At 48.0% G+C, this 15,256-nt stretch overlaps 1 protein-coding gene across 8 annotated transcripts in view; it reads left to right on the top strand.

Annotated features, from left to right (window-relative positions):
- The window catches only part of CKAP5 (cytoskeleton associated protein 5), a 901,993-nt gene that overhangs the window by 852,864 nt on the left and 33,873 nt on the right, over positions 1–15,256 (top strand). For all 8 annotated transcript variants that reach the window (XM_086959680.1, XM_086959676.1, XM_086959682.1 and 5 more), the window contains 2 exons: positions 3,369–3,452; positions 3,567–3,723. In XM_086959680.1, coding sequence (XP_086815806.1) covers positions 3,369–3,452; positions 3,567–3,723 — 241 coding nt within the window. The remainder of the gene's footprint in view (positions 1–3,368; positions 3,453–3,566; positions 3,724–15,256) is intronic.

The raw sequence follows: 15,256 nt of genomic DNA, 5'->3' as shown, positions 1-15,256 counted from the left end.
AGCGCTCCAGCCGCTGCAACCAGACGATCGACTGATATAAAAGCACCAGATGATGCAACCGCGCAGCGGGCGCACCCAAGGCAAGCCGGACCAGGCCTCCCCTTCCCCAGATTACCATTATACTAGCTTGCGGCTCAAACAGTTAAATCCAACCCAGAGCCAAAATGTGCACACTCAATCTTGATCGAGACGCTCTAGGATAGGTGTCTCCACTGTCGGTTTGAACTTTCGACACTTGTTGTCCCCCACCAGCCGTCGGGAATTATACAAACTATTCCTACAAAATTGTAGATCCTTACCCAAACACACAGCGGAAATCTGTCCTTAAAGGACTCAGATCCGGAAGTCTTGTTCCTTACAGAAACCTGGCTCAATCCCAGCTCCGAGCCAGATATAGTCCAAGCACTTCCCCCGGGATATTTAATTCAGAGGGCGGACAGAGCAACCGGCAAGAGAGGTGGTGTCGCTATTATTTATAAAAATGATTTGACTTGTCTCATATCAGGTAGCCAGTTATCTGACTGCGAGAAATCCCACTTCTCAATAGAATTTACCCCCACCCTCTCCCTTTCAGGTATTCTTATCTATCACCCACCAGGGGCGATTGGCCAATTTTGTAAATCCATTCTAGAAACAATTGTCAATCTTGCCAGTGTCGCTGCTAATTTTACTCTCCTAGGAGAAATGAAGTTTTCATTGTGATCCCTCTGCGATCACCGCAACTCAACTAGCTCAAGATCTCACGGCCTATAAACTGCTTCAGAAGGTCTCACAAGCAACCCATGTCAAAAGGCACCTCCGCGACCCTATTTTTTACTAATCTGGTAGACCTAAAAGGGAAAGAGCCCATCCCCCTTCCGTGGTTAGACCATTTTTTAATCCCCTTTTTCTGGTCGCCATCAAGCACTGTACTGCGCACTCAGCTCACGTGAACCGGAATCCAACCCTGGCCCAAACTCTCCCTGGAGAGGTGGACTCAAGAACTCGAAAAAACTAGACCAAACCCTGAGCTTTTGCAACTGGATTGAGGGATCACTCAATCTGATGCTCCCTAAAATATCAATTCAGAAGAAAGCTGGATTAAACCAGTCCCCATGGTTCTCCCCTAAATTACCCATCTTAAAACAGCAATGTAAAAAATTGAAAAGGGTCTGGAGAACAGATTTTTCACCGAGAAGAAATTAGAAAATAGGGCAGCTTTTGGTCGGTATAAGGCAGAAATAAAAATAGCTCAAGCCACCTATTATGAGGAAAAGATCGCGTCGGCTGCTAATTCTGCCAGAGAAACCTTCCTCATTGCCAAAAAGCTACTCAAAGTCCCTGGCCCTCCTGCTGCATTGGACCACTCAGGTTTCCGTTGCAGTGAACATGCAGAATACTTTGCCACTAAAGTACAAAACCTTCTCAATCATCTCCCCCCAAAAAGGCAGCCTCACTTCATTAGAGGATATGAATGTGGGTGGGCTTACAACTAAACATCAATTGGAGACCTTAACCTCAATGACACACAAATAATTTCTTGCCATCCTGTCATCTGTAGAAAGTGGGTCGCCACTAGACCCTGTACCCCATGCATCCTGAAACTGGTCGCACCTACAGTCTCCCCCATTGCCACTTGCCTGATTAATGCTTCCCTGTCTACGGGTTTGGTTCCTCCTGATTAGAAAAGGGCTATGATAAAGGTGCTGCTAAAAAAAAAAAAAACAATCTGGATCCAGCTGACTTTGGTAACTATCGCCCTATTTCGCTCCTTCCTGGAATCTGCAAGATGGCGGGGAAATACATTAACCATATGCTCTCCGTGTTTCTAGAATCCAATGATTTGCTCCACCCCTCCCAAACGAGCATTCGCCCTTGCCAAGGTACTGAAAGTGCCTTACAAGCAGTGGTGGAAGTATCTAGAAAGATTTTTGACTTGGGAGGATCATCAGCTATAATCCTCCTCGACTTGAGCGAGGCTTTCGATACCCTGGTTCACCGCCCCAGGAGTGAATGGCACAGCCCTACTATGGGTACAATCTTTCCTTGAAGAAAGATTTTTCCAGGTTTTTGAAGGCGACACCACCTCAAATCCTATTTTTTTACAGTGTGGAGTTCCTCAGGGTTCAGCCTACTCTTTAATGTCCATATCGCCCAGTTGGTGGATATTGTATCCCCCTTCGGAATTCATATAGTAGCATACTCCGATGATACACAGCTGGCTGTAGCATTGAGTCCTCTTGAAAGGTCTTGCAAAAATCTCCATGCCTGCCTCGAGGAAGTTGCTAAGTGGATGCGTCTGTCTCACCTAAAGCTTAATGGTAATAAAACAGAGCTTATGATTCTCAGCAACCCTCTAAGCTTTAAAGCAAGCCCTATGTGGCCAGCTAGTATGTGCCCGGTGCCAGCCTCAAAAACAGATGAAAAGTCTGGGAATCTGGCTAGATCAAGGCCAGGAAGGCTGCTGCCTTACGTTATGGCTTGCTCGGAATGACCCATAAAGTCCTCCCCCTCTTACCATTTCCAGCAAAAAAACTGTTGATCCATGCATTAAATTTTTCAAGGATAGTCTATGGCAATGCCCTCTACCCAGGGACACCGAAATCAGTAGACGCTAAACTGCAGGTCGTACAAAATTGTGCAGCGAGACTGCAGAAAGGGACCCCCAATCGTTGTTCAGCAAGGCCCGCATTATGCTCCCTCCACTGGCTCTCTGTGCAAAAAAGAATTCACTTTAAGGCCCTCTGCGTTGTCCATAATTCTCTGGAAGGGAGCGGACCTCTTCAAGAAAGCCTTGATCCGCCCCTACAGGGCGAATAGAAAAGTTCGCTCTGACGAGCTCCACCAAGCAGTGGTTGCTAATATCAAGAAGGCCAAAAGGGGCGGCCAACTTTTTTCATACAGTGCTGCCAAACTTTAAAACGCTTCCGCTGGACCTTCGTAGTGAGCCCAACCACCTCATCTTCAGAAAACAGCTAAAAACCTGGCTTTTCCCCTAAGGTGTCTGTGCTTCTAGTTACGGTGTCAGCGCTGGGATGCTCCCGAGTAGCCATGCACTATACAAAAGCTATTTCATTCATTCAGTCATTCATTGGTGGATTTGCCATACTGTTGCACTAGGAAGCGATGACTCCATTTTGAAGGCCGACCGTATTGACTGTTATGGACTTAAAAGCTGCAGGAATTTTGCATAAGTAATGCTGTGTAGAAGGCATGAAAGAATTGAGATTTGCTTCCTTTTACTTTTTCTAGCTCAAGATTGTACCCAATTTTATGTTTGCCAAAGTATTTCCGTCCTGCTTAAACTCCATGAACTGCAACTGCAAGGTAGCCTATTTACTACTATACCTCTTACCATTTACATACATTATGTGCTGTTTTCTTTCTAGGATGAAAAGGCCACCAAGGCAAAAGCCAGTGACATTTTAGCAGAAATATTTAAGAAGATTGGCTCTAAAGAGAATACCAAAGAGGTAAGCACTTTGTGCACGTAGGGGCCTACATGCAGAAGTGGGAAGGGAAGTCAGTCTAGTCAATGCATTCAATTTCAGTGTCTCAGACATCATCGAGTTGATATTTATCCACAGGGCCTTGCTGAGCTCTACGAGTACAAGAAGAAATACTCAGACACTGACATCGAGCCCTTCTTGAGAAACTCCTCGCAGTTCTTCCAGAGCTATGTTGAGCGAGGTCTACGTATCATTGAGTCTGAGCAAGAGGGCAAAGGTCGAATCACCTCAACAGGTATCACCACATCTGTTCAGAAAGACCACAAATAAATTAACCTTGTTACCTAATTGAATGCTTCCTCCAAGCTTTGGTGTGAACTGTTTCTGCTGCTGCTAGAGTGCATGCATTTCTTTCATTATCATCATCCAGGTGTTTGTGTGGTTTCTAGACTTGCCCGCATAACCGTGGTGCTTACTTTGGCTTTTTTGTAGCATTAGTTAGAAGTGGTCCTGGCACTGTTCCTCAGACGTTTGTGCTGCACTTTTCAAGTGTTGGTGTTTAGTTCCTGGCAGTGCTGTTTTATTGTATGCTTTACTAACACTTGTAGTTTCCTCCACTAATTTGCACTGCTTACTGATTTGTTTCCGGGACCGCAAATCCTGCACGTTTCTCCACTAAACCTTGTTCGTGTACACTATTGCACCAGATTCTGCACTTCACTTTTATTTCAGCAACATCTAAACATGAGTTGGGATGTGATGTTTAATGTTCACTTCTTCCTGCGGATTAGTTTATTGGTGGAAATATCCCAAGGCACATGTCCTGGGGCCTTCTTCCATTCAAGGAAGAAAATAGAGCAAGTTTGTGATTGGAATTCCACTGGTATTTCCCCCAGAAGTAATGGTACTTTGTTTCCTACTTTTTATGCAATCTGCAGCAAAGCAATTTTTGTAGGCCACTGCCTTTGTTTTGACCTGATGCATGTCCTCCAACTTCCTTCAAGCTTTTTGAGGACTGCAAGTGCCAGTTTTCGGTCGGACCTGAGCAATGGGTTTGATCATTACCCACCTTAGAGTGCTGCTTAATCATGAATACAAAGACCAATAACGTCTAAGACCAAAATGCAACATGCAGCTAATGTGCTAGATTTTGACTGCCTGAATTAGAGTTCTTCCATGTCTTAATTCATAGATCAAAGCTAAAACTGCAGCGCTGCTTAGACTGGACGCAGAAGGTACTCCTTCTGATGGATTGATTTTCTCCCAGATTACTCGCCTTAAAAAAAAGCTTTCTTTCTAAGCAGTGTCATCTAGCGCTGTCAGGTTGATTGGGACAACTACTTCATTGTGTCTCTCCAACAAGCCTCAATGGTGATAGAACAGACGCCCTTTCAGTATTGTCCTCGCTGCCTTGCGAAGTATTCTCGAACAGATTACCCTCAGGTCTGCAATATGGCTTGGCTCTCGAACGCAAGGCCGCCTACTATACATGCCACTCCTTCCGTTCCAAGAAGTCTCTTCAGACCAGTGGGCACGTCGACTCATAATGTCATGTAGGAGCGCAACGACACACCAGACCTCCTGAGGACATTGGAGGGGAAACATCATCCACAACCGTCGGTGGCAGATGAATAGGCTTTCTTCCCTGAAGAAAGCTTTGACTCTAACCTGGAGATCATTAATCTTCCACCAGCCCTGCTGTCTGTGAGTTCAGCCACCCTTTCTCCTCCACCCTCAACCCAAGCAGTCCTCTGCCAAAGGGCACTCAGCCACTCGAGCACCAGAGACTGGTTTTCGGACCACCACTGCCTTTGGGCCAGGGTTGGCACGGACAGATGACTGTGGATTCTCTGCCCATCTCTGGCTCAGCTCCGAAGAGTCCTCGAGACCAGCCACTTTGCTCCCGCAACTCAGACACTGGCCCCCGAGCCAACCTTTGGCCCCAACCTCATCTGCCTTGGTGCTTACTAGAACTGAAAACACCTGTGGAGCCAAAGACTTGGCATTAACCAACATCTCTGCCCCAGTGCCCAGAGGAGGTAGGGGCTGTACTTTTTCAAGCTGTTTCAGAGGGGAAGGATGCTGCGAAGTTCACCATTCTGTGCGTGCTGGACACCGTGGACTCTTAGGGAGAGCCCTCTCCACGATGGCCTTGCCTCGCCATGCCTGGCTGCGATCCATGGGGTTTTCAGGGATGTCCAGAGTTCCCTCATGGACATGTTTGGCGATAAGGCAGACAGTGCGCTGGAGCGGTTCAAGGACTCTCGGGCTACGGCCAAGTCCTTGGGTCTCTCCACCACATGCCTGGCCACGTCTACCTTTAGTTCCTTTCCTGGCCATGGAAGGGGTGCCCCTACATGTTCGTTCAGCCAGAAGCCTGCGCAGAACCATTCTCAGCACAGGTGTGGTGGCTGCCATGGTGGCACAGGGGGTCAACGTGTGGGTCAGTTCATCTCTGCTCCCGCAGCATCCGCCTAAAAGCCTTCCTAGTCTAAGCTTTGGGGTGCACCCCACGCAGGTGGACGGCAGAATTCAGCATCACCTCCCCCACTGGCGCTCACTCCCCTTCAAGTTTATCCCCCCCAGCCATGCCACTTCAGTTCTACCGCATGTCGGGAATCACTTTGCGCTTCTCCAACAGGCAGTCGTGGCCCTCTTGGCCTAGGGGGCCATCGAGCGCGTTCCTGGGTCCGAAGTAGGACGTGGTTGTTATTCCCACTATTTTGTGGTCCCCAAGAAGGAGAAAGGGGCTTGCGTCCCATCTTGGACCTCAGGAACGTCAATTCCTTCCTCCTGAAGGAGAAGTTAAAGATGTGGGCTCAGGTCTTGGTAGCCCTAGACCCTGGAGACTGGATGGTAGCGTTGGACTTGCAGGATGCATATTTTCACATCCCCGTCCTGCCGGCCCACTGATTCACAGTAGGCCAGGAGCATTTTCAGTTTGCCGTACTCCCCTTTGGCCTTACCAGTGCCCCTCTGGTATTCACAAAAGTGATGTCGGTGGTTGCAGCTCATCTGCACAGGTCAGGGGTGTCGCTGTTCCCCTACCTCGACGACTGGCTGTTGAAGGCGGGCTCGCCCCAGGCAGTCGTCACCCACCTTCAGACTACGGCCGACCTCCTGCATTTGCTGGGGTTCTCCATCAACGTGTCGAAGTTGCACCTGAGTCCCTCTCAGAAGCCCCCCTTCATCCGAGCGCTTCTGGATTTGACGCAGTTTCGGGTTTATCCTCCCGAACAGCAAGGATATTCAGGCTATGATTCCGATCTTTCAGCCTCTATCCTGGGTTTCAGTCAGGATGACCCTCCGGCTCCTGGGCCTGATGGCCTCCTGCATCCTGCTGGTGCAGCATGCCAAATAGCATATGCAGTGCAACCTGTCCTATCATGTCCAGATCTCGGAGGGCACTGCATGAAAATTGCAGTAGTGGCTCACTAATAGCGATTGGGTCAATGTCAGATCCCTCTCCCTTCCCAAACCGGAGCACACAGTGGTGACATATGCGTCCCTCCTGGGATGGGGTGGCCACTTGGGAGAGAAAGAGATCATATGCCTGTGGTCTCCGGCGGAGTCCCGGCTCCATATCAACCTTTTGGTGCTTCAGGCGATCTGTCTGGCACTGAAGGCATTCCTTCCCTCTGTCTGGGTAAGTGTAGTGAAGGTGTTCCCAGACAACACCACGCCATGTGGAATTGCAACAAACAGGGCAAGGTGGGGTTGTGGACCCTATGTCAGGAGGCTCTGCGCCTCTGGACATGGCTGGAACATCAAGGCATTACCTTGGTGGTTCAACACCTGGCAGGTTCTCTGAACGACAGGGCGGACAAACTCAGCCACTGGTGCTTGATAGATCACGAAAGGTGTCTGAACTCGGATGTGGTGCAAAGTCTCTTTCTGCAGTGGGGAGAGCCTTGGTTAAAGCTATTTGCCACCAAAGAGAACGCGCACTGTCATCAGTTCTGCATGTTGAAATTTCCAAGGCGGCACTCACTCGGCGGCGCCGTTCGTCGTGAGTGGAGTTGGTCTATTGTACGCCTTTCTTCCTATACCACTTCTGCCCAGACTGCTTCCGCACGATGCCACAACTAATGCGACGGCAGCAGCTCAGACGGCGGCGCGCTTACCTGGGAGATGCAAGTCGCTTTTCTCGATGCAGTGCAATACGACAGCTACAGCACTGACATCCAAGATGCGACAGCGACACGATTCCTCTTCGATGCGAGACGCTTATTTCGATGCGGTGTAATACGGCATTTACAACGCCGACGTTCAAGATGCGACGGCGACACCCTTCTTCGTTGTCGCGCTTCCAGCTTCTTGCGACACGCAATCCCTCATAAGGCCCAAAAGCAGTAGCAGGCACTTCCAAAGAGCTCTGGGGCGCTGGGGGTTGAAGTCAGTTGTCCCTGAGACTTCAGCAGAAGGCAAGCTCTTTTCCAAGCCCTTGGAGATCCTTCACAAGTTGAAAGCAAAGTACACAAAGTTTTTTTCTCCTTCCTTTGGCAGTCAGGCAACCACTGCAGGTCAATTCCCCCAAGTAGCACTTCAGCTTAGGGATAGTCTCTCCTCCGTTTCTTCAGGTTCCTCTCCTCAGCAAAGTAGTCTAAATGTGATCTAATTTTTTGGGATCAGGGTTCCAATATTTATACCTCAAAATCCTTTGTTCTCTGAGGGGAGATGGGCCTGTGCCCAGTCCAAACCAGTTCCTGAGCACTTTGTTTACAGGACTCCTTTCTTCTATTCAGTGTGCAGGGCAGCCACATCAGCCGCCTCACAGGAGGTGGAGCCAGCACAGGGAAGGGAAGGTGTAGGAAGGGGGATATCTGACTATATGGTTACTGTGAGAAGGTGGCCTGATATGCAGTGCTCACTATTCTAGTGAACACTATGTATCAGTCCAGCAACCCTTATTGATGATTGGTTGTAAGTCAACCTTATAGACCAGCTATCCTAGTAGCGTGGATACGAGCAGTCTAAGGCTAAAGACTCGAGAGGGCGTGTTAAGCCAGCTGTTATACCACACATATACCCCTTGAACACCAAGTGAAAGGACACCACACAAGTGTTATGAAAATAAACAAGATATTTATTAAGAATCACAACAGCCCTGTACTCTTTATGAGGACAGGGTACTAAGCACAAAACAAAACTCTTACGAAAATACTTAAGTTAGCACAGTATATACAAATGCCCGAGGGGCACGGAAAACCATATACTCTGAAAGTGGAATGCGAAATTACTAGCAGGTAAGTACAGTACTAATAGGCTTTGGAATCGCTAGGTCTTGACTATAGAATTTTCAGATTACTTCTAGGAGGCCTAGGGGACTCGGGTGCAGAGTGTGCACTCTCACGCGGGATGCGGGACAAAGTCTATGATAGCTAGATTTCACAGAGTTAGTGTTCTCGGGCGAACCCGACCTGGTAGGAGGAAAACGAAAGTGGATTCTGACCCTTGGATAGTGAGGCTATGCTGGGGCACCGAAATGCCGAAGTTACCTAGCCCAGGGGCTGCAGCTGCATAGGTCTCAAAAGACGTCGGGAATCCTCGTAGACGGACCAGGAGCCTGGAAGAAAGATGCTGGCAGGCGACCAGTGAAGAGAGTTCGAAGTGATCCAAGCCTGGATCTTGAAGAGAGATGACACCTGAAAGCAGAGGGGACCAAGTTCGAGACTACTAGCCAGTAGTCAGGTGGCACCAGGAGGGCACCGGATGGTAGTCACCTCGACTAGATGAGTGGGTGACGCTGTGCTCTGCAGATCTCACGGACCAGGAGGCGTTGTCGGCGACCAGGATGGAGGAGCGAGCTGTCCCACGATGGATGAAGCTGTCGGCGTCGCTGGACCCAGGATTGGGCAACAAAGCCTTGGCAAATTCAAGCCCACGCGGTGGACTCAAAATGGCGTCTGGAGTGGACCAGGAGGGTCGGGGGTGCTTCTCTTGAAGAAGGAAGCAAGGGCCAGTCTGGAGCAACCAGGCCAGCAGCAGTGATGTCGTCGGGCGTCGTGAAGAAGGCCACAAGCCAGCCGGCTAGTAGCCACACAGCTCGGTGAGCAGGCAGAAGCAGAAGGGCCCCACGCAGATCATGGAGATGCTGGAGGGCTGATCTTCGGTGCTGGAGCTGCTCAGGGTTGGGGCTTCTCGGACCCCGAAGCACTCACCAGTGGAGCACACGGTGGGCTTGTTGCAAAGAAGTCGTGCAGTCTTGGCGATCGTCGGTCCCTCGAGGTCTCGTCGCACTCACGGTTCTCAGCTTGGCTGTAGAGGTGAGTAGAGGTCAGAGGTGCCAGGGAAGCCGGGTCTCGTTGAGCTGGGCAGTCGGATTCCGAAGGAAGGACTTGCAGCAGACCGCAGTGTTCTTAGGATGGTGCCCGCTTGATGCAGGGTGACTACTCCTTAGCCACAAGGGAGAATCTTGAAGAAGAAATCTTGTTGTCCTTTCGCAGAAAGTCGTGTCTTGATTCCAAAGATGATCTAATTTGAACAGGGGGCCCGCTCCTATCTTTATACTAAAAAAGGGGGCTGACCCGGTGACTAGGTCCTGCCTATGGGTGGGACTAGGAGGGGGGTGGTTACACCCCTCTCCCAGGCCCGACTTCCCCCAGGCCAGGGGCTGGTGTGCCCCTGGAACTGGTTCTGACCGGCCTATGCGTAGTGAGCACCGGGGTGCCACTCAGCAGTCCCCTTCCTGTAAAGCCCTGCCTACCCAGGATACACAAAACCCTGTCTGGGACGGTGCTAGCACCGCCCTTGACAGGAAACCCTTTGTCCAGGCTCCCCTCGCTGGAAGGACTCCCAGCTGCAGGGGGTCAGACTCGTGTCTGTGGTGGCAGCATCCATTTTGTGGAGCTGAGGCTTCAGTTAACTTTAACCGGGGTTCACAGTTACATCCATGTCGTGTCCCTCTAGAAGGGTGGAATGCTAACCCCGTCGCCAGAATTGGCGAGGGGTTAGTATTCCAATTCGTATGACACCTTACTCGACATGTTTTGATAAAGCAATACCAAAGTTAGCATTTAACCGCGAGTATTATAATGCACTTTAGAGTATATGGTATGGGCTATCATGGAACAGCTATTAGGACTTGGTTCCGCAAGCTGCAGACAGGCTCAGCTCATGCCAGAGCACCATCTCACACGATTCCAAGCACTCTGCCTTCAGGATTGTTAAGGCCTGCCATAGGAGTGACTGATCGGAATCTGTGTGTCCATTTTTAGGGTTAGATATAGGTATACTATATCTACAGCAAAGGGTGATTACACGACTTTGCCCCAGCTGTCCTGCAGCCAGTTGTGTCAAATTTAGGAGGCCAGCCAGGGGTGGCATAATACATGCTTCAGCCCCTGGTAGGCCCTGGGTACACCTATGCCCTGAGTTACAGGGTCTGATAAGGTGGCCCAGTACCAATTGGTAAATGCACCTAGGGTACATGTTGTAATTTAGAGAGAGAACAGCCAGGCTGTGGGTCTGATTGGCAGGCCCACAGCCAGAGAAAGTCGTAAACCAGTGAAACAAAAGCAAAAAATCTGGGTGATCATAGGATTGCAGACCCTACTCTCCTACTCCCCCCCACAAAACAAAACTCTTACGAAAATACTTAAGTTAGCACAGTATATACAAATGCCCGAGGGGCACGGAAAACCATATACTCTGAAAGTGGAATGCGAAATTACTAGCAGGTAAGTACAGTACTAATAGGCTTTGGAATCGCTAGGTCTTGACTATAGAATCTTCAGATTACTTCTAGGAGGCCTAGGGGACTCGGGTGCAGAGTGTGCACTCTCACGCGGGATGCGGGACAAAGTCTATGGTAGCTAGATTTCACAGAGTTAGTGTTCTCGGGCGAACCCGACCTGGTAGGAGGAAAACGAAAGTGGATTCTGACCCTTGGATTGTGAGGCTATGCTGGGGCACCGAAATGCCGAAGTTACCTAGCCCAGGGGCTGCAGCTGCATAGGTCTCAAAAGACGTCGGGAATCCTCGTAGACGGACCAGGAGCCTGGAAGAAAGATGCTGGCAGGCGACCAGTGAAGAGAGTTCGAAGTGATCCAAGCCTGGATCTTGAAGAGAGATGACACCTGAAAGCAGAGGGGACCAAGTTCGAGACTACTAGCCAGTAGTCAGGTGGCACCAGGAGGGCACCGGATGGTAGTCACCTCGACTAGGTGAGTGGGTGACGCTGTGCTCTGCAGATCTCACGGACCAGGAGGCGTTGTCGGCGACCAGGATGGAGGAGCGAGCTGTCCCACGATGGATGAAGCTGTCGGCGTCGCTGGACCCAGGATTGGGCAACAAAGCCTTGGCAAATTCAAGCCCACGCGGTGGACTCAAAATGGCGTCTGGAGTGGACCAGGAGGGTCCGGGGTGCTTCTCTTGAAGAAGAAGGGGTCCCAGTAAGGAAGACACATAAATAGAGACAGTTTGAATAAAGTAAATGAAAATAAATGCATCTATAATGTTTAATTCACATTATAGGAAAAGGTATTCAAAACCAATTGTAATATACAGTTGTATCAGTACCCCTGGGGGTAAGGTGGACGTGCAGTCGTGAGGGTAGTGTAGGGAGGGATAGTGACAATAAAAACACGTATTATTCATACATTTATATGAGTTCAATGTCGGATGGACAGCGTAACGATATTCAATCAACACAAACGTTTACAATACACATGCCCCAAAGTCCATATTATGCAAAAATTGGGATGGGAGGAGGCTGTGTTATAAGGTGAAAAAGTCGACGTTTCGACCCAAAGGAGGCAGGAATCAATGAAATCCTTGCAGGTGGGTCTTCATCAGGACGAGGAAGGGGTAGTGGGGCAGGCAACCTAAATTTAAATAAATATATAGGTTCAGTGTAAAACTATCAAAATTGAGTAATCCGTAAAATACATAAGGGTATACATGTTGTCTGGACTAACCTGAATATATCAGTGTTGGTGGGTTCTAATCAATAGATGAGGTCGATATTGGCATAGATTCTAAGACAAAAATTTTTAAAAGAGTGCCCAGTAGGATCACAATTCGATATAAAGTTTGCTCATGTCAAGAGCTGGGGGCGAGAAACATCTCTCTACTTACTGAAAAGATAAGGTCCAACATCCCACATGGGTAAGGCAAAAACGATCCGGTTGCTAGGCAGGGAGGGATCACTTCACGTATCTGAATGGAGGAGGACATTATTCAGAATGGAAAATGGCCATGGTTAAAATACTAAAGATCAAGGTTTAAGGATCACAGTAGTCGGTGGGGCTTACCGATTTACATCAAGTTAATCCTGTGTCCCCGGTGCAGGAAAGGATAAGTCAGTATCCGTATCCTGGTGGAAATAGAAACACGGGGAAACCGTCATTGGTAGGGTCATATTGGGTTGGAAATACATAAGTTAGTATTAACGTCGAGGGTCGGGCGGGAAGAAAGGCTTACCGGTCAGTGGCGTCTTAATTGAAGCGAAGCGTCTCTCTCGGCTGTCTCGAGGAGAACGCCGGACTTCCTGGTGTGACGGTAGTCATGACACCAGGTGGTCACGTGGTCAAAGTTAGTGAAGAAAGACTCCGAGAGTCGGTTGTCGTTATGGTAACCAGTGTACATCGGAATTATAAAACTAAGGTCAAATGCATTTGGGTAACCGACATTAAGTGGAGCCAAAAGCAATTCCATATTGTGATGTATCACGGATGGGTATGAAAAATTATTTTGCGGGCATGACTCAATTAGAGTACAAGGTTCGTTATTGGGATTGCCAGAGTTACTCGGCTATTAAATGGAGGATATGGATGGTATGGGACAGGGTCGGCACGGCATAAATCCAAAAATAATGCATAAGCCGATCAAATTGCATCCTCACTTAAACGGATCAACTCAGTGATCAAACAAGCATTGGTACGCTGAGTGTGGTCATATTTTTACTGCGGACCTGATAATATCAAGCAGTAACAATGATGTAGAAATAGTAAAGGGGAGTAAAGCGTATTACAAAATTAGCGCATGCGTGAATTAGTAGCAAATAAACATTAATACACTGAGCGTGGTTGTAAACACTCGCACTGCGAACCTATCAAATGATGGTTAAGGCAGTATCGTTGGTACAAAAGTTAACAACCCATAGGGGTCATGTCAGTCAGGAATTATCATCAGCTTCCAATCACAACGGATAACAAAAGATCAGGAAAGCATTATGTTCTCAATGTTGGTACATCAGGCATACATACATATATCAGTGTCTGAAAGCCGTGAGTATGTACATAAGATACCAACAGAGAAAAACTGCGTACCTATCACACGATGGTAGAAGCAGTTTCAGTCCACAAGAAGTAGTATAATTATCAAGGATTCCTTAAGCAGATGGAAGTGCAGATTACAGGATTAAGGTAAAGTAGCAAGCTGGGAGAAGGAACTATCATGTTCATTTAGACCAACTTGGATGGAATTGAAAAAGAACATCCTACTCAAACAGAGGCCAATCACGGGGACAGAACCAGAATAACACCAAAGTCATGCCCGCAAAATAATTTTTCATACCCATCCGTGATACATCACAATATGGAATTGCTTTTGGCTCCACTTAATGTCGGTTACCCAAATGCATTTGACCTTAGTTTTATAATTCCGATGTACACTGGTTACCATAACGACAACCGACTCTCTGAGTCTTTCTTCACTAACTTTGACCACGTGACCTCCTGGTGTCATGACTACCGTCACACCAGGAAGTCCGGCGTTCTCCTCGAGACAGCCGAGAGAGACGCTTCGCTTCAATTAAGACGCCACTGACAGGTAAGCGTTTCTTCCCGCCCGACCCTTGACGTTAATACTAACTTATGTATTTCCAACCCAATATGACCCTACCAATGACGGTTTCCCCGTGTTTCTATTTCCACCAGGATACGGATACTGACTTATCCTTTCCTGCACCGGGGACACAGGATTAACTTCATGTAAATCGGTAAGCCCCACCGACTACTGTGATCCTTAAACCTTGATCTTTAGTATTTTAACCATGGCCATTTTCCATTCTGAATAATGTCCTCCTCCATTCAGATACGTGAAGTGATCCCGCCCTGCCTAGCAACCGGATCGTTTTTGCCTTACCCATGTGGGATGTTGGACCTTATCTTTTCAGTAAGTAGAGAGATGTTTCTCGCCCCCAGCTCTTGACATGAGCAAACTTTATATCGAATTGTGATCCTAATGGGCACTTTTAAAAAAAAATTTGTCTTAGAATCTATGCCAATATCGACCTCATCTATTTATTAGAACCCACCAACACTGATATATTCAGGTTAGTCCAGACAATATGTATACCCTTATGTATTTTACGGATTACTCAATTTTGATAGTTTTACACTGAACCTATATATTTATTTAAATTTAGGTTGCCTGCCCCACTACCCCTTCCTCGTCCTGATGAAGACCCACCTGCAAGGATTTCATTGATTCCTGCCTCCTTTGGGTCGAAACGTCGACTTTTTCACCTTATAACACAGCCTCCTCCCATCCCAATTTTTGCATAATATGGACTTTGGGGCATGTGTATTGTAAACTTTTGTGTTGATTGAATATCGTTACGCTGTCCATCCGACATTGAACTCATATAAATGTATGAATAATACGTGTTTTTATTGTCACTATCCCTCCCTACACTACCCTCACGACTGCACGTCCACCTTACCCCCAAGGGCACTGATACAACTGTATATTACAATTGGTTTTGAATACCTTTTCCTATAATGTGAATTAAACATTATAGATGCATTTATTTTCATTTACTTTATTCAAACTGTCTCTATTTATGTGTCTTCCTTACTGGGACCCCTTCTTCTTAACGCTAG

This window comes from Lissotriton vulgaris, chromosome 2_2 (assembly GCF_964263255.1).
Source record: "Lissotriton vulgaris chromosome 2_2, aLisVul1.2, whole genome shotgun sequence".
Classification (NCBI taxonomy): domain Eukaryota; kingdom Metazoa; phylum Chordata; class Amphibia; order Caudata; family Salamandridae; genus Lissotriton; species Lissotriton vulgaris.
The sequence above is the reverse complement of the archived record's forward strand: the minus strand, read 5'-3'. Positions and strand labels throughout refer to the sequence as shown.